This window comes from Somniosus microcephalus, chromosome 7, assembly GCF_052327205.1.
Source record: "Somniosus microcephalus isolate GS21.2 chromosome 7, FLI_Smic_1.0, whole genome shotgun sequence".
Lineage (NCBI taxonomy): Eukaryota > Metazoa > Chordata > Chondrichthyes > Squaliformes > Somniosidae > Somniosus > Somniosus microcephalus.
The window spans coordinates 26,552,815-26,575,816 of NC_140993.1; the positions used below are offsets into that span (position 1 = coordinate 26,552,815).

General features: G+C 43.3%; 1 protein-coding gene across 4 annotated transcripts in view; it reads left to right on the forward strand.

The window, feature by feature from the left end:
• cep192 (centrosomal protein 192) overlaps window positions 1–23,002 on the forward strand; it is a 127,916-nt gene that overhangs the window by 14,344 nt on the left and 90,570 nt on the right. For 3 of the 4 annotated variants that reach the window (XM_085992318.1, XM_085992315.1, XM_085992316.1), the window contains exons 8-16: window positions 2,630–2,707; window positions 3,708–3,860; window positions 5,691–5,838; window positions 8,723–9,018; window positions 9,699–9,809; window positions 12,326–12,743; window positions 19,881–20,030; window positions 20,146–20,210; window positions 22,619–22,831. In XM_085992318.1, the coding sequence (XP_085848444.1) occupies window positions 2,630–2,707; window positions 3,708–3,860; window positions 5,691–5,838; window positions 8,723–9,018; window positions 9,699–9,809; window positions 12,326–12,743; window positions 19,881–20,030; window positions 20,146–20,210; window positions 22,619–22,831 (1,632 nt within the window). The remainder of the gene's footprint in view (window positions 1–2,629; window positions 2,708–3,707; window positions 3,861–5,690; window positions 5,839–8,722; window positions 9,019–9,698; window positions 9,810–12,325; window positions 12,744–19,880; window positions 20,031–20,145; window positions 20,211–22,618; window positions 22,832–23,002) is intronic. The other variant, XM_085992317.1, reaches the window with a different exon arrangement.

Consider the following 23,002-nt stretch of genomic DNA (forward strand, 5'->3'; position numbering starts at 1 on the left):
ATGCTGAGTCTTTGAGTATATTCAAAGTTGAGATAGTGAGATTGTTGGACTCTAGGGGAATCAAGGGATATGGAGATCGGGCGGGAAAGTTGTGTTGAGGTCGATGATCTTACTGAATGGCGGAGCAGGCTCGAGGGGCTGTATGGCCTACTCCTGCTCTTATTTCTTATGTTCTTATGGCTGGACAGAGACTTAAATTAATGGTTGTTTTAGTCATGGTTGTTTTAGTCATGTCCAATCAAAGTTGATGCACCTGTATGCTAACATTTTTACATCATTGTATCTTTCTTTAAATAATCGAACTTGCTAATAAATTTAATTTTCTTCTTCACGGTTGGTTCTTGTTAAGTGTAACTAATTCAGAAAGTCCAAAATGTGAATTTTAAGAAAAACAAATTTGAAGTGAATTGTAGAATGAATCGAATTGACTGAAGTCTGGCACCTGTGATGCTAGGGACCTCGGGACGAGGCCGAGATGGATCATCCACTCTGCACATCTGGCTGAAGTTGGTTGCAAACACTTCAGCTTTGTCTTTTGCTTAACCTCTGAATCCCTAGGTATAAGTTGGCTGTCTATAGTAATAAACTCTTAACTGCCCCTCTGAAATGGCCTAGCAAGCCACTCAGTTGTACCAAGCCGCTACAAAAAAAGACCTTCACCACATGGACTGCAGCGGTTTAAGAAGGCCGCTCACCACCACCTTCCCGAGGGCAATTGGGGATGGGCAGTAAATGCTGGCTTTGCCAGCGACGCCCACATCATGTGAATTAATTTTTTTTTTAAGTTGCCATGTAACACCTAGCTGTCAAGCCTCAGTTAGGCAGGTGGAACACCTACTAACATTGGGAGCTTGGTAAGACCCTTTTACATGGCATATTCTGGAATTTGTAGTAGTTATTTCTGACCCGGTGCATGAATCTCAGTGCCACTCAGTTGACCCTTGTGCCGTAATTCGCCAGTTTGCATTTCTATAGTGTCGTTCACATCCCAGAACACTTCACAGACAAGGAATTACTTTTGAAGTGTGGTCACAATTGTAATGTAAGCGAACACCTAGGTATGAAATGGCAGTAGTAGGTAACCATGTGTTGTACTTGATGTTTTGAATTTTAGAAATCAGAGAATCATAGAAATTTATGGCACAGAAGGAGCCCATTCGACCCATTGTGTCTGTGCCAGCTGGAAAAGAGCTACCCAGCCTAATCCCACTTTCCAGCTCTTATCCGTAACCTGGTAGGTTACGGCATTCAAGTGCATACCCAAGTACTGCTTCAATGTGATGAGGGTTTCTGCCTCTAGCACACTTTCAGGCAGTGAGTTCCAGACCCCCACCACCCTCTGGGTGAAAGAAGTTCTCCTCAACTCCCCTCTAATCCTTCTACCAATGACTTTAAATCTATGCCCCCTGGTTATTGACCTCTCTGCTAAGGGAAACAGGTCCTTCCTATCCACTCTATCTAGGCCCCTCATAATTTTATTCACCTCAATCAAGTCTTATCCTCAGCCTCCTCTGTGCTAAAGAAACCAACCCCAGCCTATCCAATCTTTCCTCATAGCTAAAATTCTCCAGTCCTGGCAACATCCTCGTAAATCTCCTCTGTACCCTCTCTAGTGCAATCACATCTTTTCTGTAATGTGATGATCAGAACTGTAGGCAGTACTCTAGCTGTGGACTAACTAGTGTTTTATATGTCAGCTAAGTTGTCCTTGATTTGCAACTCCATTAATCCTTGCACATTTTACGTGCAAAACCAATTGATTTTAAGGTGCTGAGATCAACATAGTCACACAATCCCTGCCCATTTTGCATGAAGTTTGCAACGTTGAAATGCATAAAGATTAACAAATTGCACTTCAATGGAATTAGAAGATAACAATTTGACTTTATAGTCTTAAAAGGAGACACACCTGCACTTTACATGGTGTTATGTTCCTGATCTTATTAAAAGCACATCCTCTGATATGAGAGATTTGTAATAGATTAGAGGAAACTTTGTGATACCCGGCACCGATGGGACCGGCGTGTTGCTGATCTATCAGAACTGCTGGACATACAAAGTTAATGTTGAAGCATACAGAGGTTTTCATCTCCGTATCTGACAACAAACACTGTTGCTTAGCAACAGCTTCTAAAGAGTCTGCTGCAGCTGCAAGCGTCTCTAACTGAAGCTGTTGCTATAGCTACAGACCTTGCAATGCCTGACTGGGGGAAAAAAAAAGAACGAGAACTAAAAAAACTTACAGAAAACGGCTCCTGATTTTTGCTGTTAGATCGAGTATTCCGGACATACAACCTCCGGATAAACCAAAGTTTCCTGTACATAGATATTTATTCTGGCATGCTTTGGTACTGCATTCCTTTTGACATGGTGTTCTTCAAATCACTCCACTCCATTGTGCGGTGACCCTGTAAACTTTTAGAAGTGTGTGATGTATTGGTTCCGTCGCTAATTATTTTTTGTGTGTGTGTGTGTGAGGATTCTTTATAATCCAGACCTGTGACATAAATTGCTTCCATCTTGCTTGTGAAAGGATCTATGATTTTTTTAAAAAGCATTTTCTTTGCACATAAAAGAAATTAGAAAAGATTTCGAAAAAAGAATTCTAGATCTATCTTTACTGTTTTAGGGAGTCACTGAACATGAATTGGATTCCAATTTGGAGAAATTAGACAAAGGTCCTTTGCAGCCACTGGATTATGATGAGGTAGGAAATGTCTCTGTTCAGCCAGATGTTTAAATCTCACTGTCTGCCCATGCTGCTAATTTTGAAATTAACTTTTTACTTAGTAAACTAAAACTTGATATTTCAAAGTAATTATTTAATATCTTATCACGGGTAAGATTAATATACAGACATGTGACCCAGAACAGCGTCTGATCACATTAGCAAGTGGAATAAATTCTGTGTTCCACAAGTGAGAGCAGCTTAAATAGAAATCCCACATACAGTTTAACTCTTCTCATTTTCACTGCAGTGGTTGCACCTAGCACTCTGTTCTGCTGTAAGTGTTCTGGGGTATCGTTGGTGCAAATTTGAAAAAAAAACCTGACTGGCGATGTGCAGTTAACTAACAAAATTCTTGTACGTACTTCACAATTAAATTAAAACCTCTTGGGGTCTGTTCTTAATGAGCACCTTTGTGTTTTGCCTCTTGGACCACTTGGTTTTCTTCCCAAAATGTATTACAGGAAACTTTGTGCTATCCAGCACCCACGGGACTGAGCTGCTGCCGTTGCCTCAAAACTGCCGTACTCTCCAGAGTTAATGTTGAGAGATACGGAGATTCTTATCTCCGTATTTGACAACAAACACTGTTGCTTAGCAACAGCTTCTAAACACTCGGGTGTGGCCCTAAAGTTCTGTAGCTGAAGCTGTTGCTATAGCTACAGACCTTGCACAGCTTGACTGTTCAAACAAAACAAAAAAAACAAACAAAAAGAATAAAAAAACGGCTGCTGATTTTTGCCGGTGGCTCCAGATTGCCGGATAGCTCACCTCCGGATAGCACAAAGTTTCCTGTACCTCGCCCTTAGCCACAGTACATTGCATCTTCCAATTATCTACTCTTTCCAGTAACTTGTCTGCCTTCCTAAAGTCTCTTAATTCTCTTGCTTGTATGTGAAAAGGAACAAGATTATGACCGTGAAAAATAATTTTTTCAAAAATTATTTGGCAATTTGAAAGGTTGTTTGCAATGTTGTAGGATAACTTTCAGATGCCTCCTGTTCGACAAGCAGCCACTGGAATGGATTCTGCACCATCAAGTGGTGAGGATTCAGAAGATGAATTGGAGGCTGTCCAGCAGCAGAGTGCTTTGCAAAGACAGTTGCTGTTGTCTAGTGCAACAAGGCAGTTGGTATGTATGTTCTATTATACTTGGAATTAAACTTGACTTCTAGATTTGTTATAGTGTGGAAAAATGAAACTATTTGAAGATGTTTTTGCGCACATCTCTGTAACTACTTTTATGTTTGAAGTCGCAAAAATTGAACTGGTCATGATTAATCATTATTGCATTGGCTTCTGTGCGTCAGCAGTGAGTATACTGATTTGTCAGCAGCCGTTGAATTCTGTGATTTTATGCAAGACTGGGAGTGACCCTGTCAATCTATAGCTTTAGGGCTTTTGATTGGCTGGCTGAAAAAAATAACTTTTGGGGCCAGCGGCGATGAAGGATCCCATTTTAATAAGTTGCCAATTCCAAAATGTTAGGAGCAGGAAGTCCGAATCAATTAGATATGAAAGAGTGCAATAAGAGAATATAGGGGAAATAAAGACTAGGCAACCAGAACTATATTTGAAAAAATTATTTCTGTTTGAATTTATTTAAGTGTAGGGTTGGTACAATTAATAAAGCCCCTTCAAATCAAATCAACTTTTATTGTCATTGTTAGTGCACAAGTGCAGTACAACGAAATGTAGGCTTGCGGCTCCCGAGAGTTTACATTTAGATTAAGACATTTAAACATTCAACATACATTTGGTTTGTAATACATTAACATAAACATAACCATAATAAAGTGCATTGGCAGATGTGCAGGCTTTAGAGTTTATTTGTGGAGTTCAGTAGGATGACAGCCCTGGGAAAGAAGCTGTTCCTAAATCTGGTCGTACGGGTGCGAATGCATCTGTAGCATCTCCCAGATGGCAGGAGGGCGAACAGACTGTGGCTGGGGTGGGTAGGGTCTTTGATGATGGACCGTGACCTCCGTAAACAGCGTTTCTGGTATATGTGCTCTATACATTTGAGTAGACTGCCTTCAAATAAAAAGTCACAATGGGAAGCTGGTCTTTGCCTTGAGTCTGCCTTCAGTCTTAAGAATTAAATTCAATGTAGTGAGTCACGTGCCAATTGGTTTTAGTGTTTTCTTAAATTTCCATTGAATGCTGCCAATGGTTTATTGAGCTTACCCAGTAAATAGCAAAGCATACAGCTCGGGAAGGACCCAGTTTTAATCTCTAGTCTTTGCTGTGTTAGCTCAGCAGTGGTATCGTGCTACAATTGGCGCCACATCTCCTGAGTTAAGGATGTGGAAAATTGGCCGGGTTTCCGAATTGAAATTGCTATCCAGAGGTCGCTGCTGCAATTGAGCATATGTGGGCATCAAGTGAAAACCGTCTTGGCTGGTTAGCAACATCCATGCTGATGCACACAGACAAGTCTTGACAGCGAACGTGCGTCTGCTGCGCCCTCTCCCCTTTCAGAAGAGAAAAATGAACATAAAACAAGTCTATATCTTGCATACCAATTCCAGTATATTGTGTAAAATTAAATGAGTAGTTCAATATTAATTCAGGTTAATCTTGGACAATGCATTTTCTCTGTCATAATTGATGTGTCTTAACATGGGAGGATTCCTCCACCTTCTCTTGAAGGTGACGATTCATGTTAGGGTACAGTTTAACAAGTGCTGCCAGCTTGGTTATCTTCTTGTGTGAGCTTAGATGGTAAGTACTGATGGGTTATTTAACTGGAAGATGTCATAGATGAGCATAATCCTGTCCTTACCTGGTGTCTACACAGATGCATTGCTACCCTGGCTGAGGTAAGTTACCTTAACATAAAATGAGGATTGAATATGAATGTTTTCCACTAATACAGCAAGCAGTGCATTTGCTTCCTAAACAATCTAGGAATCTTCAAAATACTAATTGTCAACTTACTATCTGTTGGTTTGCAATGCAGCTTGGGGAGAGTAATCATCCCAGCTTTAGGCCAGGATTGGAAGGTGGTAGCTCTGATGAGTCCATTGGACCACTTGATGAACTGAATGACAATGGATTTGAATTCAGAAGATCAGCAGAGGGTCAGGTCATAAGCTCGCCAGTTGCAGGTAAGCACATTATTTATTGTTGCATGTAAGATTTCTGTTGACAGTATTTTTTAACCATACTCAATTTTCATACAATGATGGTGCTTAGTCATAGCTGAGGGAGCCTTATTTTGAGCATGTTTTGATTCTTTATCCCTCCTTTCTGTTGAAAGCTGGTCTCCAGTTGTCATTCTTGTTTTAACACGTGTTTCTATAACAATTTTATGGGGGGTTTTTTTGCAGTTAATTTCTGCTTTAATGTTTTTGGAGAGTTTCAGCTTTAATTTGAAGAATTTTATGGTTTTTTTGCAGTACACACCTTAACCTTGTGACTAGCTGGCTAGTCAGAGATTTTTATTTTTCAGATGAATTCTAACATTTTTGAGATTTCTTTGTAAAAACTTGATGACATAGGCTGGATCATTGGCGAGTTAGTTTGTTTCATTGAACCAAGCTATGTTTGGAAATCTTGGACTCCAGCTGCACAAAGGATTTTTCTATTCTATTCCTAGGTCAAGTTGGGAAGCAAGTGTTTATTAGTAGCATTTCCTTGGGCATTCAAGATGTCCTGGCAATTGTGTTTTTTATCGTCATCTATGGAGAGCAAAAATCAAGAGTTCTTTTGGTTCAGACTTCTCCAGAATCACTCCTTGATCTGTCCCACATTTGAGTTTCACTACCAGCTCTGGTTAACTGTGCCTGGGTGATTTAATCTCTTTACGTTTAAGCAGTGAAGTCATACTGATCTCTGGGTATTGAGCTTGACACCAGTGCTTCTGTTTAAGTGTGTTTCCCTGCAGATACTTACCTGCTAGTTGCAGTTGTAGATTTTGCTTTTATCTGCTGGGCACCTGCAGAGGGCTCAGGTCAGAGGTTCTCAAACTTTTTTTCGCTGAGCCTTCCTTCAGAGATTGATGTGCCACGTGCGTACCTTCTCAGAAATGAACATCAGAAAAATATTTGAACGGTGACCGTTCTGTTTTCTCTCTTTTTTCTCTCTCCGCTCTCCCCTCCTCTCCACTCACTTACTCTCTCCTATTGGCCCAGGTATTCCGATCCCCATGGGTGGGTACGCTCTGTGTACCCACCCGTAGAGACATCGGAAATGCCGGTTTCAGGCATGCACAGCGCAGGCTGTCAAGAATGGTCTTGACAGATCCTCCGGCTGCCCGGGAGAGGGGCCTCTGCGGGCAGATAGTTCCGCTTTTTGGAGACACTCCGCCCGCAGAAAACCCTTACAATTCTTACGCCTGGTAAAAGCAGGCATAAGGCCTGCTTTTAACAGGATAAGAGTTCAAAAAAGTAAAAAAATATATATTTTTTTCACTGATTTATCATTTAAAAATACTTTTTTTTTTTAAAGTTAAGTTTATTTTTAGCACCGTAAAAAACTAACTTTTTTCAAAAAAAATTAAATTTTTGTTTGATACTTTATTGTAATTTCAAGTCATTTTAAAAACATGATTTTTTTAAATTTATTTAAAGTTTTACTATTTTTTCATTGATCTCCATTCATATATTTGGCAGGTCTTCCTGTCATACGCCAGCTCATTAAATATATTTAAGAGGGAATTAGATATATTTCTACGGGCAAAAGGGGTTAAGGGTTACGGAGAGAAGGCGGGGACGGGATACTGAATTAAAGGATCAGCCATGATCTCATCGAATGGCGGAGCAGGCACGAAGGGCCGAATGGCCTACTCCTGCTCCTATCTTCTATGTATCTATGTATACGTATGAAGGGAGATTCCCTTCTTTGATTGGCTCCCTATGGCCCACGTGATCCTAGGGACGCTGCGAACTACCTGCGCCCCTGGAATATGTGAGCCCTGCGCACCAAGTTTGGAGAGCCCGGGAGCACTTGGGTAAGGGCGCAGATTCTTCCAGATCACAGGCCTCCACCAGCGGGAGGCCTGCGATCGGAAAATACGGGCCATTATCTTTTTGATCTTTCCTCTGATGAGAGCGAAGAGCCAATGTTCACCAGCTCTACCTTCTCCAGTAGCTCGTCCCAAATTCGTTTTCTGTCATCAGTGCAGTGAGCCAGCCCATCCTCACACACCCCCAGTTTGGGAACCTCTCGCTTAAGTAATTTTCATGTGAACTGTTCCTGGTAGCAATCAGAATGGATAAAACTTAGTCAGAGACTTACAGAAGCACGTAACATAATTACTGGTTTTCACTCACTCCTCCGCCTTGATCTAAGTTATGACAGATGGCGAGGCCTCGGGGGGGCTGCTACACATCTCTTTTGGAAACCCAAAATTAGATGGGGGGGTGTCATGTTTGAGGCACTTTTTTTTAATCCTCTTGGATATCTGAAGGCTGGCAATGTTAGCCCTTGGTTAACCCTAGCCTTGGGGTGCCACATTAAACTCTGATAATGACCTCCTATTCAAAGCTTTTTTAATTGTTTGGGTCTCCCACATACCACCAGCCCAAGTTTCTTGAGAGTCTTTCATTCTGCTCCAACGGTTTTCTATTCTCTGCTTCTGAAGAGAGTGTTGCTGGGATATGGCTCCACGGGTAGTCACAGTCCTCGCGTTGCCCTGTGTAAGCCTTGGATGGTGAGTGTGAGCAGGCGATTCAGACTGTGAGGTCATCACAGACAAGCCAGATCCTGCCCTCACCCAGTGTCCACACGTATAGCAGGAAAACCGAATTCATTTTTCTTTGCCTACCGCAGCGGTGCTCTGATGTAGTGCTGTAATTCTACCTATCACAATTTGTGCCTATAAAGATAGCTCTTGGCAAATGAACTTGAACTGTTTTAAAATATAAAACTAGAATACTAAGCAGCTTAGACAATAATGGCACCGGAGTTATATGACCCACTGCGCAGCTTATTTTATATAAACTACTGGTGTTTGCACATGAATTTACACAATGTGTATTAATATTACAGGTGATGGAGGTGGTGGAGGGGATGGTAGTAGTGGGAATGAAGAAGATGGAAATGGTGTGTCAACTATTCCTTCTAATTCTACAACCTATGATCGGTGGGGACGTGAAATAGTGGACAGAAATATAGCTGGAGAAGAAGATGACAATGATAGTATGGCAACTGTTCCTTCTAATACTACAGCATATGATAATTTGCGAGGTCTCAGAATAGTGGATAGGAATATAGCTGGACAAGACCAAGCACGCAGTGCACTTCCATTACAAGGGAACAGGGAGTTTATTCCTGGTCAGAATGAGGTAAGAAAGCAAATAAAATAAGTTTACTGTTTTCCATTTCCTTTCTCTCTGTATACCTATTCCTGAACACTCTATCACATTTATAAATTTGAGTTGCAGTGATCAATAAATTTGCATAATTATAACATACATATTTTATTTACATCTCCATTGGAGAGGATGCAGAGGAGATTCACCAGGATGTTACCTGGGCTGCAGCGCTTCAGCTATGAAGAGAGACTGGACAGGCTGGGGTTGTTTTCCTTAGAGCAGAGAAGGCTGAGAGGGAACCTGATTGAAGTGTACAAAATTATGATGGGCATAGATAGGGTAGATAGAAAGGAACTTTTCCCCTTAGTAGAGGGGTCAGTAACCAGGGGGCATAGTTTCAAGGTAAGGGGCAGGAGGTTTGGAGGGGATTTGAGGAAAAACTTTTTCACCCAGAGGGTGGTTGGAATCTGGAACTCCCTGCCTGAAAGGGTGGTAGAGGCAGGAACCCTCAACATTCAAGAAGCATTTAGATGAGCACTTGAAACGCCATAGCATACAAGGCTACGGACCAAGTGCTGGAAAATGGGATTAGAATAGACAGGGCTTGATGGCCGGCGCGGACACAATGGGCCAAAGGGCCTCTTTCTGTGCTGTATAACTCTATGACTCTATACCGCTTCCTACACTGTAGTTAACTTCTTTTCTTTTAGACAGAAGGTCGTTTAGGCCCAGTAGGCAATGGAAAAGTCATTTCTACTGTTCCTGGAACAGCTGTTAACTTATCCTCCAGAAGAAGTTCAACTCCTCGCCAGGAAGCTTTAGTAAGTAAAGTCCCTTCAAAGGCAATGACTGCTATAATTTTTAAATCACTTTGGAATTCCTGCCTACCTGAGGTGACATCGTGTCTGACGTCAAGGATGATAGACCTCTGACCAATCTCGGAGATATAAATTGTGAGATGGAGTTGCTGCAAGAAGGTGGGAATAGTTGCAGGGAGGGCCGAGGGCTGTGGGCTGCGCTGACCTGTTGAGTGTCCTGGAGTGAGAGAGAGCCTCATGGCAAGTAATATCTCTTTGTCAAAGCCCCTCATGTGAGGACCTGGATTAAGCAGTTGTTAAGCTTGGTGTTGGTTTTTGGACACCTCGAACGTTGAGGTGGCTAGTATCAAAAGCTGCCCTGCCAAGGTCCCCCACCCCCCACCCCCCATGCGGCCCATTGTACAGCCGATGAGGAAACTCTTGCGCGTGGAACGACAGCTGCTGGAGGGTGTTGCTGCAGGCCTGGGTTTGAGAACGTGCATTCTTCTGTTCATGGCTTGGTGCTTGTTTTTTTTAAATTTTGTTTTCAGAATCTTGGCGATGTTTGCAAAGCCACGTTTAGTGCTCATCCCTACAATCATTGGGTGGCGGAAAAGCAAACTGATGCTGTTGAAGCTCCACGTCTCCAACTGGTGGAACCACTGTTTGATAGGATTTGATGTTTGTCCATGATGTGGTTAGGAGAATGGTGGCAATACACTTGCACATATTTATGGGGAGTTGTGCTGCTCATAATGCTGCTTTTGGTATCTACTCTGTCTAGTCAGGGTTCAAAACTGCTCTTGCCAGTTGTCTAATGATTAGTGAATATCCTCCGGAGGTGGGGAGAGGGTTAACGTGGCTCCAAGATGACATGCCTGCAGTAGAAGTTTGAAATCAAGTCAGCCTCTTATTGACTTGGCAACTCAGTACCTGAGCCAGACTATTTTGCAGGGCACTGTTGATGATTGACCAGCCAGCCGACTCATGAATGGAACATGGAGTGGGCTGGTAATTCCTCCCACTCTGCTCCAGATAATCCTGCAAGCTGTTGCCCCAATGGGCAGGGTAGTCCAGGTTGAACAAGCAGCAAGGAGTTTATTAGTGATTTATGTTGATAGGCTGGGTTGTTTTAGTTGGTTAAACTCTAGCTTGTACCCTTGTTCACATTTAAGGGCCCCTTAGCATTGGTTTTGCCAACTTGTGTTTAAGATCTATGGACTTGGTTAATGGGATGTTTCCCTTTTAAGGAGAAGGTGTACATTTTGTATTGGGCAAATTGAATCTCTCGATATTTTCAGTGGTTGATGCAAGAACAAAAGCTACCTCGCATCCCCACATTGTTTCCTGAACAGCCTGCCTCCCTGCGTATTGAATCAGTTCCCATCTTCATGATTCCACAGTCCTTAAATTGTATTTTTCTTCTAATACACTGTTTTCAGTTTCAGTATTTTATTCCTAATGCTTCTAGCCTTCGGGGGAAGGCACTCTATTGAATTCCTGACTCTCTTTGTCTTGAGATTTTTTAGCTTTTTTAAGTTTACTATGTTTAAATTTATTTCCTGCTTTCTTTTCTCCTTCCCTAAGACTACCTTCCAAGTTCTGCTTTTCCACAGTTAAAGTCTGACTATTTCAGTTCAGTACAGGCCAGATCTAGTCAGTCTTCCTTTTCCTTTCATGTACCAGGACCTCAACCTCTGAGGAGCACCTTCCTTCTCGCACACTTGTTATCTTTTTAAGACTTTTGAATACGACTACAGGAAACTTCGCGATATCCGGCACCGACGGGACCGAGCTGCTGCCGATCTATCGGAACTTCCGGACAGACCAGCGCTAATGTTGAAGGATACGGAGGTTTTCATCTCCGTATCTGACAACAAACACTGTTGCTTAGCAACGGCTTGTAAACACTCGGCCCGTACCTTGGAAGCGTCTCTGAAGCTGTTGCTAAGCTACAGAGATGCTTTCCAGAGCCTGACTGTTTTTATAAAAAAAAAATTAAAAAAAAATTGCTAGGAGAAGAAAAAAAACCTAACCAAAACGGCTGCTGATTTCTGCCGTTAGATCGAAGTTTCCGGACATACAACCTCCGGATAAACCAAAGTTTCCTGTATTAATAAAGTTTCTGAATAATGAGTAGTAGTTTTGCTGTAGATTTGTGCTAGTTAGAACTGAATTGAGGCGATGCAAAGTAACTTCACCAAAGGATCAGTACAAACATTGGAGAAATGGCACACATCCCAACAGTCTGGGATGGATTGAACCCAGAATTGCCACTCAGTTCTGTTAAATGTTCACAGGAAACCAGTATAGTAATTTTGTATGGTCTATTTGCTGAATGATCAAAATTGTTACAGAACCCTGTTGGATTTGAAATTTAAAAAATATGGCTCATGTCTAACTAACTTTTGTTTAGCTAAAAGCACAGTGCATGTAGTGGCAGTATTTTGTTTCAGATATGATTTTTACATTGCTTCTATGTTTAAAGGTTTTTACAACTGAGCCCTAGGTAGCCTAACTTTATTTCTGTTGTTCCACAGGATGCTATGGATACTAGTGTGAATGATGAAATGAAGCTGGATTCTGTATATTTTCGCTCTGTGGACGGTAATACTACCACAGCCGACCAGTTACCTTCTACTGTCCAAGGCACGCCTTTCCGTCTCTCGCAGATCACCTGCTCACCTAGTAGTGATAATGACTTGGGTCTTCGAGATGGACCTTGTGGATACACAACAGTAGGCCAGACATCTGTCGCAGGAACTGGTGATGAAGATGACCAGACCTCCAATGGAGGCGGAGGCCCACCACTTGCTGCTGTCTACTTATCACCCGTGTACCCAGATGAAAATGCAACTGAGCTATGGCAGGACTCCTCAAAAAACTCTCAGTTTCATGAGCAACAGAAAGCTGAATGGAGCACTGGCACTGGGTACTCCCAATGGGATATTGGAGAAGGTACCTCTTGTAGTTGCTAATTCTAAACTCCATGGTCATGTTGACTGAGATTAAGCGCAGGGGCTAACAAACACTATAGTTCGATGTATTTTTTAGGTGACTTTTGTTTAACTGATTCCTAAGGGCTTATGTAATGAAAATATAGTTACAATTGGCTTTAATGTTACTCTTATGCAGCTTTCATTTTATCATTCAAAAAAAAACTTGTACTAATAATTAATCATAGATTCTGGTTTAAAAATGCTGCTGAGAACACAGAGGACTCCATCCAGCACTTCTACACACATGAATATCAGATCAGTTTGCCTAGGTATCATCTGTAACATGTACATCAGTAGCACCTGAGAAAAACACATCTGAATATTTTCTTAATGGTGAGACTAGGAGGAGCAAAGGGATTTGGGTGTCCATGTGCACAGGTACAAAAAGCAATCAAAACAGCTAATAGAATGTTGATTATTTTAAAGGGGTTGGAATACAAAAGTGAGGAAGTGTAGAGAACTTTAGTCAGACCCCGTATGCAGAGCTGCATTCAGTTTTAGGCCACTGCACCTCGATAAAGATGTATTATCCTTGGAGAGGGGTGCAGTGCAGATTCACCAGAATTATATCGGGGCTTTAAAGCGTTAAATGGAGGACAGGTTACATGAACTTGGTTTGTATTCCCTTGAGTTTAGAAAATTCAGGGCTGATCTAATCGAGGTGTTTAAAATGCCTCTGCTCTGCTGTTATATCCCTTCCCCTTGGCCATCAAGCCAAACCTCCTTCCAGGGTTCCCACGGCCCTCGATCTGACTCCGCATATTTTCTAGTTTCTCTCCTGTCCCTTCCAAACGCATCTTGTCGACGGAACCCACTTCCTGCTCCTGGACCCTATTCCCACTAAACTGCTAACCACTTATCTTCCCTTCCAGGCCCCTCGGCTAGCTGACATTGTAATTACAGGAAACTTTGTGCTATCCGGCACCGACGGGACCGAGCTGTTGCCGTCCCATCAAAACTGCCGGACAAACCAGTGCTAATGTTGAAAGATACGGAGATTTTGAGCTCCGTATCTGGCAACAAACCCTGTTGCTTAGCAACAGCTTCTAAACAGTCGGCCGTACGTTGCAAGCGTCTCTGTAGCTTAACAACAGCTTCAGCGAGACCTTGCAGAGCCTGACTGGTGGGGGAAAAAAAACAACGAAAAGAAAAAAAACCTAACGAAACGGCTCCTGATTTTTGCCGGTGGCTCGAGCATTCTGGACAGTTAACCTCCGGATAAAAAAAAGTTTCCTGTAATAGCCTCTCGTCAGGTACTGTCCCTCTCCCTTTCAAAACACTATCCTCATCCTCTTCTCAAAATTAAAAAACACCCTCTGTCCTTGCAAACTACTGTCCCAGTTCCAACCTCCCTTTCCGCTCAAGCCCTTGAAAGTTTTGTTGCCTCAAAAATCTGTGCCCAGCTTTCCCGCAACTCCATGTTTGAATCTCTCCAATCAGGTTTCTGTCCCTGCCACTGTACTGAAACTGCTCTAATCAAAATCACAAATGACATTCTCTATATGTCAGCTTGTGCACTATCCTTCCTCGACTTCTCTGCAGCTTTCGACGTGGTCTACCACGGCACCCTCCCCCAACACCTCTCTGTTGTCGAGTTTAGCGGGGCTTCCCTTACTTGGTTCCACTCTTAACTATAATAGTAACCTTTCCAGCAATGATTTCTCTTCTGTTAGCTTTGGAGTCCCCCAAGGATCCATCTTCAGCCCCGTCCTCTTCCTTTTACAATCTGACCGCATGATGACGTCGTCGAGGGGGCAACACGCGGTCAGATTGTACACATACGCTGCCGATGCCCTCTGTAACCTCGTCCACCTCTGCTGCTTCATCCATGCATTTGTCACCGCCAGACCTGATTTATTCCAATGCTTTCCTGGCCTACCTCCCATAATCTGCTCTGTGAACTACAATTTGTTGAAATCTCTGCCTATATCCTGTCCTAAATCAGGTCTAGCTCAGCCATGACTCCTGTCCTTGTTGATGAACATTGGTTTCCAGTTCCTCAAAGCTTCCAATTTAAAATTCATATCCTCTTGTTTAAATCCCTTCACGGCCATGCCCTTCCCTACCTCTATAACCTTCTCCAGTTCTACAACCTCCGCCCCCACCACCACCGCACACCAGAACTCTGCGTTTATCTGACTCTGGATTTGTGCATACCCCCCTTCCTTTGCCCCACTATATGTGACCATGCCTTCAGCCATTTGGGCCCCATGCATTGGAATTCCCTTCCTAAAGCCCCTCTCCTTTTAAGACCCTTCTTAAAACCCACTTCAGATCAAGCTTTTGATCACCCTTTCTAATATCTCCTCCTTCAGATCAGCATCCATTGTTGTCTGATTATGACTGAAGCACCTTGGGACAGCTTTCTACAATAAAGGTGCGAGTTAAATGCAAGTTGTTGTATCTAATAGCAGTCTTGAAAGACAGCAAAGGTTGTGGGTAGACTGCTATTTTCACCCTAATGTAATAATAGCATAACTTGGGAATTCGGTCCATTATAAAAGATGTAATAGCAGAGCACTTGGAAAACAGTGACAGGATCGGACAAAGTCGACATGGATTTATAAAAGGTAAATCGTGCTTGACTAATCTACTGGAATTTTTTGAGGATGTAACTGGTAGAATAGATACGGGTGAACCAGTGGATGTAGTGTATTTGGACTTTCAGAAGGCTTTTGATAAGGTCCCGCATAAGAGATTAGCGTGTAAAGTTAAAGCACATGGGATTGGGGGCAAGGTACTGACTTGGATAAAGAACTGGTTGGCAGACAGGAAGCAAAGAGTTGGAATAAACGGGTCTTTTTCCGAGTGGCAGGCAGTGACTAGTGGGGTACCGCAGGGATCGTTCCTCGGACCCCAGCTATTCACAATATATATAAATGATCTAGACGAGGGAACTAGATGTAATATCTCCAAGTTTGCAGACGACACAAAGCTGGGTGGGCGTGTGTGCTGTGAGGAGGATGCCGAGAAACTCCATTATGATTTGGACAGGTTGGGTGATTGGGCAGAAGCATGGCAGATGCAGTATAATGTGGATAAATGCGAGGTTATCCACTTTGGTGGCAAAAACAGGAAGGCAGATTATTATCTGAACGGCAGTAGATTGGGAGAGGGGGGAAGTGCAACGAGACCTGGGTGTCCTTGTGCACCAGTCGCTGAAGGTAAGCATGCAGGTGCAGCAGGCGGTTAAGAAGGCAAATGGTATGTTGGCCTTCATAGCGAGAGGGTTCGAGTACAAGAACAAGGATGTCTTGCTGCAGTTGTACAGGGCCTTGGTGAGACCACACCTTGAGTATTGTGTGCAGTTTTGGTCGCCTTATCTGAGGAAGGATGTTCTTGCCATGGAGGGAGTGCAGCAAAGATTCACCAGACTGATACCTGGGATGGCAGGAATGACGTCTGAGGAGAGATTGGGTCGATTGGGCTTATACTCGCTGGAGTTTAGAAGAATGAGAGGGGATCTCATTGAAACTTATAAAATTCTGACAGGACTGGACAGACTAGATGCAGGAAGGATGTTCCCGATGGCCGGGGAGTCCAGAACCAGGGGTCACAGTCTAAGGATAAGGAGTAAGCCATTTAGGACTGAGATGAGGAGGAATTTCTTCACCCAGAGAGTGGTGAACCTGTGGAATTCTCTGCCACAAAAGGCAGTGGAGGCCAATTCATTAAATATATTCAAGAAGGAGTTAGATATATTTCTTAAGGCTAAAGGGATCAATGGGGAGAAGGCAGGGACAGGGTACTGAAATTGGATGATCAGCCATGATCTCATTGAATGGCGGAGCAGGCTCGAGGGGCCGAATGGCCTACTCCTGCTCCTATCTTCTATGTTTCTATGATTAGTTCCAAATGTGCAAAGCTGTGAGATGTGAGGCCCCCTCCATGCAGCATCATCATACTTGGGTTTGCAGCAGAGTGCCATTCTAGTCTGATATGAAGGCGGTTTTAAAAAATGGTCAGGTGGTTTATTCTATCTGCTAAGCACTTCAAATTTAGTATTGGTTCTTAATGTGGAAAGCATAAGTTCCCACATTCGAGCTAACTTTTTTAAAAAGCTGCACACTGGGACTGGTTGTGGAGGTCTGTGTGCATGTGAATACGTGCTGCGCTCTTTTCAAAGAATGGCGGCCAGCAGGTAGTGTCACTCTCGTCTAGTCAGGTGTGCTTTTCACTCTGGACTGACCATGAATGTTAGGTTCTTGTTTAAACAGCGGAAGCAGCATGCTATAGACGGAGCTAAGTGATCCCACAATCAACTGATCAGATCAAAGCTCTGCAATCCTGCCATATCCAGTCATGAATGGTGGTGGACAATTGAACAACTAACGGGAGGAGGAGGCTCCATGAATATCCCCATCCTCAATGATGGTGGAGCCCAGCACGTGAGTGCAAAAGACAAGGCTGAAGCGTTTGTAACCATCTTCAGCCAGAAGTGCCGAGTGGATGATCCATATCGGCCTCCTCTTGAGGTCCCCACCATCACAGAAGCCAATCTTCAGCAAATTTGATTCACTCCACGTGATATCAAGAAATGGCTGAGCGCACTGGATACAGCAAAGGCTATGGGCCCCGACAACATCCCGGCTGTCGTGCTGAAGACTTGTGCTCCAGAACTAGCCGCGCCGCTAACCAAGCTGTTCCAGTACAGTTACAACACTGGCATCTGCCCGACAATGTGGAAAACTGCTCAGGTATGTCATGTCCACAAAAAGCAGGACAAATCCAATCCGGCCAATTACCGCCCCATCAGCCTACTCTCAATCATCAACAAAGTGATGGAAGGTGTCGTCGACAGTGCTATCAAGCGGCACTTGCTCACCAATAACCTGCTAACCGATGCTCAGTTTGGGTTCCGCCAGGACCATTCGGCTTCAGACTTCATTACAGTCTTGGTCCAAACATGGACAAAAGAGCTGAATTCCAGAAGTGAGGTGAGAGTGACTGCCTTTGATATTAAGTCAGCATTTGACCAAGTGTGGCATCAAGGAGCTCTAGTAAAATTGAAGTCAATGGGAATTGGGGAAAACTCTCTTCTGGCTGGAGTCATACCTAGCACAAAGGAAGATGGTTGTGGTTGTTGGAGGTCTATCATCACAGCCCCAGGACATCGCTGCAGGAGTTCCTCAGGACAGTGTCCTAGGCCCAACCATCTTCAGCTGCTTCATCAATGACCTTCTGTCCATCATAAGGTCAGAAGTGGGGATGTTCGTTGATGATTGCGGAGTGTTCAGTTCCATTCGCCACACCTCAAATAATGAAGCAGTCCATGCCCGAATGCAGCAAGACCTGGATGACATTCAGGCTTGGGCTGATAAGTGGCAAGTTAACATTCGTGCCGCACAAGTGCCAGGCACTGACGATCTCCAACAAGCGAGAGTCTAATCACCGTCCCTTGACATTAAACGGCATTACCATCGCCGAATCCCCCACCATCAACATCCTGTGGGTCACCATTGACCGGATACTTTACTGGACCAGCCACATAAATACTGTGGCTACAAGAGCAGGTCAGAGGTTAGGTATTCTGCAGCGAGTGTCTCACCTCCTGACACCCCAAAGCCTTTCCACCATCTGCAAGGCACAAGTCAGGAGTGTGATGGAATACTCTCCACTTGCCTGGATGAGTGCAGCTCCAACAACACTCAAGAAGCTCGACAGCATCCAAGACAAAGCAGCCTGCTTGATTGGCACCCCATCCACCACCTTAAACATTAACTCCCTCCACCACCGGCGCACCATGGCTGCAATGTGTACCATCTACAAGATGCACTACAACTCGCCAAGGCTTCTTCAGCAGCACCTCCCAAACTTGTGTCCTCTACCACCTAGAAGGACAAGGGCAGCAGGCGCATGGGTCCATCACCTGCAAGTTCCCCTTCAAGTTAAACACTATCCTGACTTGGAAATATATCGCCGTTCCTTCATCGTCGCTGGCTCAAAATCCTGGAACTCCCTAACAGCGCTGTGGGAGCACGGACTGCAGCGGTTCAAGAAGGCGGCTCACCACCACCTTCTCATGGGCAATAAATGCTGGCCTTGCCAGCGATGCCCACATCCCAGGAATGAATTTTTTTTAAAATATAGACCGCAAGATCCCAGATTCAGTTGTGGGTCTCTGTCAAATGAACTGATTTCTGCGGGCAGCAGTTACCACAATATAATTGTCTAGACATTTTCTTGAAGTGAATTTTGAAACTTTAATCAACCTGCTTGCTGAATAGTGTTTCATCACCTTAAGTCTTCCGCCAGTATCTGAACAAATGCACAGTTCTGGTCTCTCTACTATTAAAAGGACATTGAAACACTGGAGAAAATGCCAAAACGATTTACAAGGAGGGGGGGCACGGTGGCATAGTGGTTAGCACTGTTGCCTCACAGCGCCAGGGACCCGGGTTCAAATCTGGCCTCGGGCGACTGTCTGTGTGGAGTTTGCACATTCTCCCTGTGTCTGCGTGGGTTTCCTCCGGGGGCTCCGGTTTCCTCCCACAGTCCAAAGATGTGCGGGTTAGGTTGATTTGGCTATGATAAATTGACCCTTAGTGTTAGGGGATTAAATACGTGGGGTTACGGGGATAGGGTGGGATATGTGTCGGTGCAGGCTCGATGGGCCGAAATGGCCTCTATCTGCACTGTGGGGATTCTGTGATTCTGTGAAATGTATTCAATGAGCAGCTGAGCAATACAGATTCGCAGAGTATCCATTTTAATTCCTGGTTTGTGCCAAGATAGTGGATCTCAACCATTGTAGCAATAGGTATGCTACAGCTGGCTTCAGCACACTTGAATGTGAAAGGGGAAAATCGGTCAGGGTTCCTGCTCTGCTCAGAATCTAGCCACCGCAACTGTAAGTGCATGTGTGTGCATGACAAGCGAGAGCAGTACCCAGCTCAGCTTTGATATTTGAGAGTCAAAAAAAACTGCCTTTATTCATTGAGGTTGCACATGTAGAATGGGTACAGTAATGGAGGGTTGCTCGCACCATAGAACTGTACCATACAAAAGTTGGCATCTTCAGGAAAGGAGGGGTGAGAAAACTGGACATAAAAGGTTCCTGTTAAGTTTTGTACACAATATTTTTTCCCCTTTGCAGGGAAGAAACCTTGTGTGGTTTACCAAAATGAAGAAGGAAGTTGGGTGACCGATTTGGCTTATTATTATTCACTGAATGAAGAACAGGATCAGTTCGGTCTGCCAACTGATCTAGCCAATAGTATTCAAGATGAAGAATTCATAACTGGCAGTAAGATTTTAGTTATTCTAAAACATTTTAAATAAATAGTTTTGAGGAATGCCTTTCTGATTTTTTTTTTCCTAGAAATGTTTTACTGAAAGCTTTTAATGCTTTTTTTTTACAGACAAAGCTGCTGCATTGATTGAAGATGATCAAGAGGAGTTTGAGGAAGAACACAAGTTTATTCAGGTTTGAGAGACTTGAGCAAAGGTTATTCTGTTCTTCATCCTGGAGCACTTTAATGAAAACTTACCTAGATATCGAGGCTTGTGTAGATGCCTTTTGAAGGTCCGGGGAATTGGGGCTTGCCTTTGAGAACAAACTAAAATACAGAGGCTGGAATTTCTAGAGTGAGTAAGGAAGGTAGAAAAGGATGACGGAAAATAACACCAACAGAGCATTTATTTCTGGCTACAAATACTGAACCAGATTAATATGGTTGCGAATTCCTGAAGTAAAACTTAAAGCCGAAGCAGAAGTGAAAGCAACAGCAGATAAATCAGAGGTTCGCTTAACTTGCAAAGAAATTAAGGATTCTTTAGCAATTTTCTACACTATATTTTAAAATAATTTGCATCTTTTATGAAACATGAGAGACAAATTTACACCTGTACAGCGATGAGAGAATTCACGATCTGGGAAGAGGTGCCAGTATTCACCTGACCGATCAATGCTCAGAGCCCATCTGACGAGGAGCACCAGCCTCCGACGCCAGCTGGAACAGACTCCGCCTTTGAATCAGCAATAGTGTGTCAAAGGCTATAGGTATATTTTGAGGTTTCTTTCACCCCTTTTTCTGTTGCTATTTTTGCTTTTCAGACTATTCTTGTAGGTGAGCTGTAGCACCCATTGTTTGAGAGTGAATTGACTTGCCCTGATATCTAGGTATGTCTCAGTGTAACATGGAACTTTTTTTTACACCCCGGTAGTTAATGTTTCTCTCCTAAGCATCTACGGGATTCTCCTTTACTCTCCTGGCCAAATAACACTGCACTTGGCTGTAATTGCCAAAAAAAAATTATTAACTAGTAGAGGAGCAAGTGAATAATAGCCACATACTTAATTTGTCAACAGGTGCAGTTAAGCTTAAATAGTTGCTCGATGCAATGTAAAATGCAATGTGTATAAAATTATGAGGGGCCTGGATAGAGTGGATAGGAAGGATCTATTTCCCTTAGCAGAGAGGTCAATAACCAGAGGGCATAGATTTAAAGTAATTGGTAGAAGGATTAGAGGGGAGTTGAGAATTTTTTTTTACCCAGAGGGTGGTGGAGGTCTGGAACTTACTGCCTGAAAGGGTGGTGGAGGCAGAAACCCTCATCCGTATTTAAAAATTACTTGGATATATGCACTTGGCTACAGACCAAGAGCTGGAAAGTGGGATTAGGCTGGATAGCTATTTTTCGGTCGGCACAGACACACTGAGCTGAATGGCCGCCTTCTGTGCTGTAAATTTCTACGATTCTCTCTGAAAATAAGTTGATGCTGCAGTGGTCCCCAGTTGATCGAAATCATGGGGTCATAGTCAAAGGATAAGGGGTAAGCCATTTAGGACAGAAATGAGGAGGAATTTCTTCACCCAGAGAGTGGTGAACCTGTGGAATTCTCTGCCACAGAGGGCGGTGGAGGCCAGTTCATTAAATATATTCAAGAAAGAGTTGGATATGTTTCTTGAGGCTAAAGGGATCAAGGGATATGGGGAGAAGGCAGGGACAGGGTACTGAATTTGGATGATCAGGCATGATCTCATTGAATGGCGGAGCAGGCTCGAAGGGCCGAATGGCCTACTCCTGCTCCTATCTTCTATGTTTCTATGCTATAACACTGCTAATCTTGCTTGCATTGAATAGTACCGTTGCCTCTTAAAATTCCAAGAATGCCTGCTTGCTGCACAGTTGGCACTGTAACTTCACATCCTATTACAGCAAACTGAGAGTGGCTGATTTTTCTCCTCTAGTGCACGTGGGGAATGCTAAGTTTCCAGGTCTCTGCCACCTTGACATCGCTCCAGAGCTTCCTAGGTGTTGGGGGTGGGAGGAGAAGTAGATTGCCTGCGCCTACAAAATTAATGGGCCAAGTGTAGCCATGAGATTGGAAAGGCTAATAATTAGAGCATTGAAATTCAGCAGCTATGGAGGTACAGTATATGGCCAGCTTAGAACTATAAACAGTGATTTGAAAAAAGGAGGCTGATAACTCTGTCAAACAGTAAGAGCAGCCAAGCAGAATTTAAATAACTGGCTGTTAAATTCAAAAAGCTTCCAGTCTGATACATATCTGAACAAATTTTTTGTATTTGAAGCAAGGGGCTTTTTTTCCCCAAGTAATTGGCCAGCGACAAGTGAATAATTGTAACAATGTATTGTGTTAATCTGGGATTAAAAACAGAAAATGCTGGAAATACTCAGCAGGTCAGGCAGCATCTGTGGAGAGAGAAACAGAGTTAACGTTTCAGGTTCCTTTCGACGGCCTGGCATCCATGAACATAACTAAAAATGGTATCTACAGTTAACCAAGTGAGTGCTAACATATTGAGACATTTTATTCATAGTCACTTGAGGTTCGTAATTTGAAGTGTCTGTTCACCTTCCACACAGGAGGATAAAATGGATGTGGTGCTTACAGATGGGTCACTTGGAAACGATTCCTGGAAGCTGCCATCTGATAGCTGCTTGATACTGAGAGCATCACAAGCAGCATCTGACATGCAAGGCAATCAGAGTTACCCCCGTCTCACTCTGGGAGAGTTCTTTGGTCAAAGATCAGAGGCTCTCGGATGTCTTGGGGAAGAATGCAGTGGCATAAAACGGGTTAGTTCAAGGTTGGAATAGATGTATATAATTGTAAAAAAAATACAACTGCATCAGCCTCCAATTGAATTCTAGTTTCATGTTTCTGTATTAAGTAGAATCTTGATCAATTCGCCTTAGAAACCATAAGAGACGCTCTGAAGAACTTGTTTAAACCTAAAATATACAATT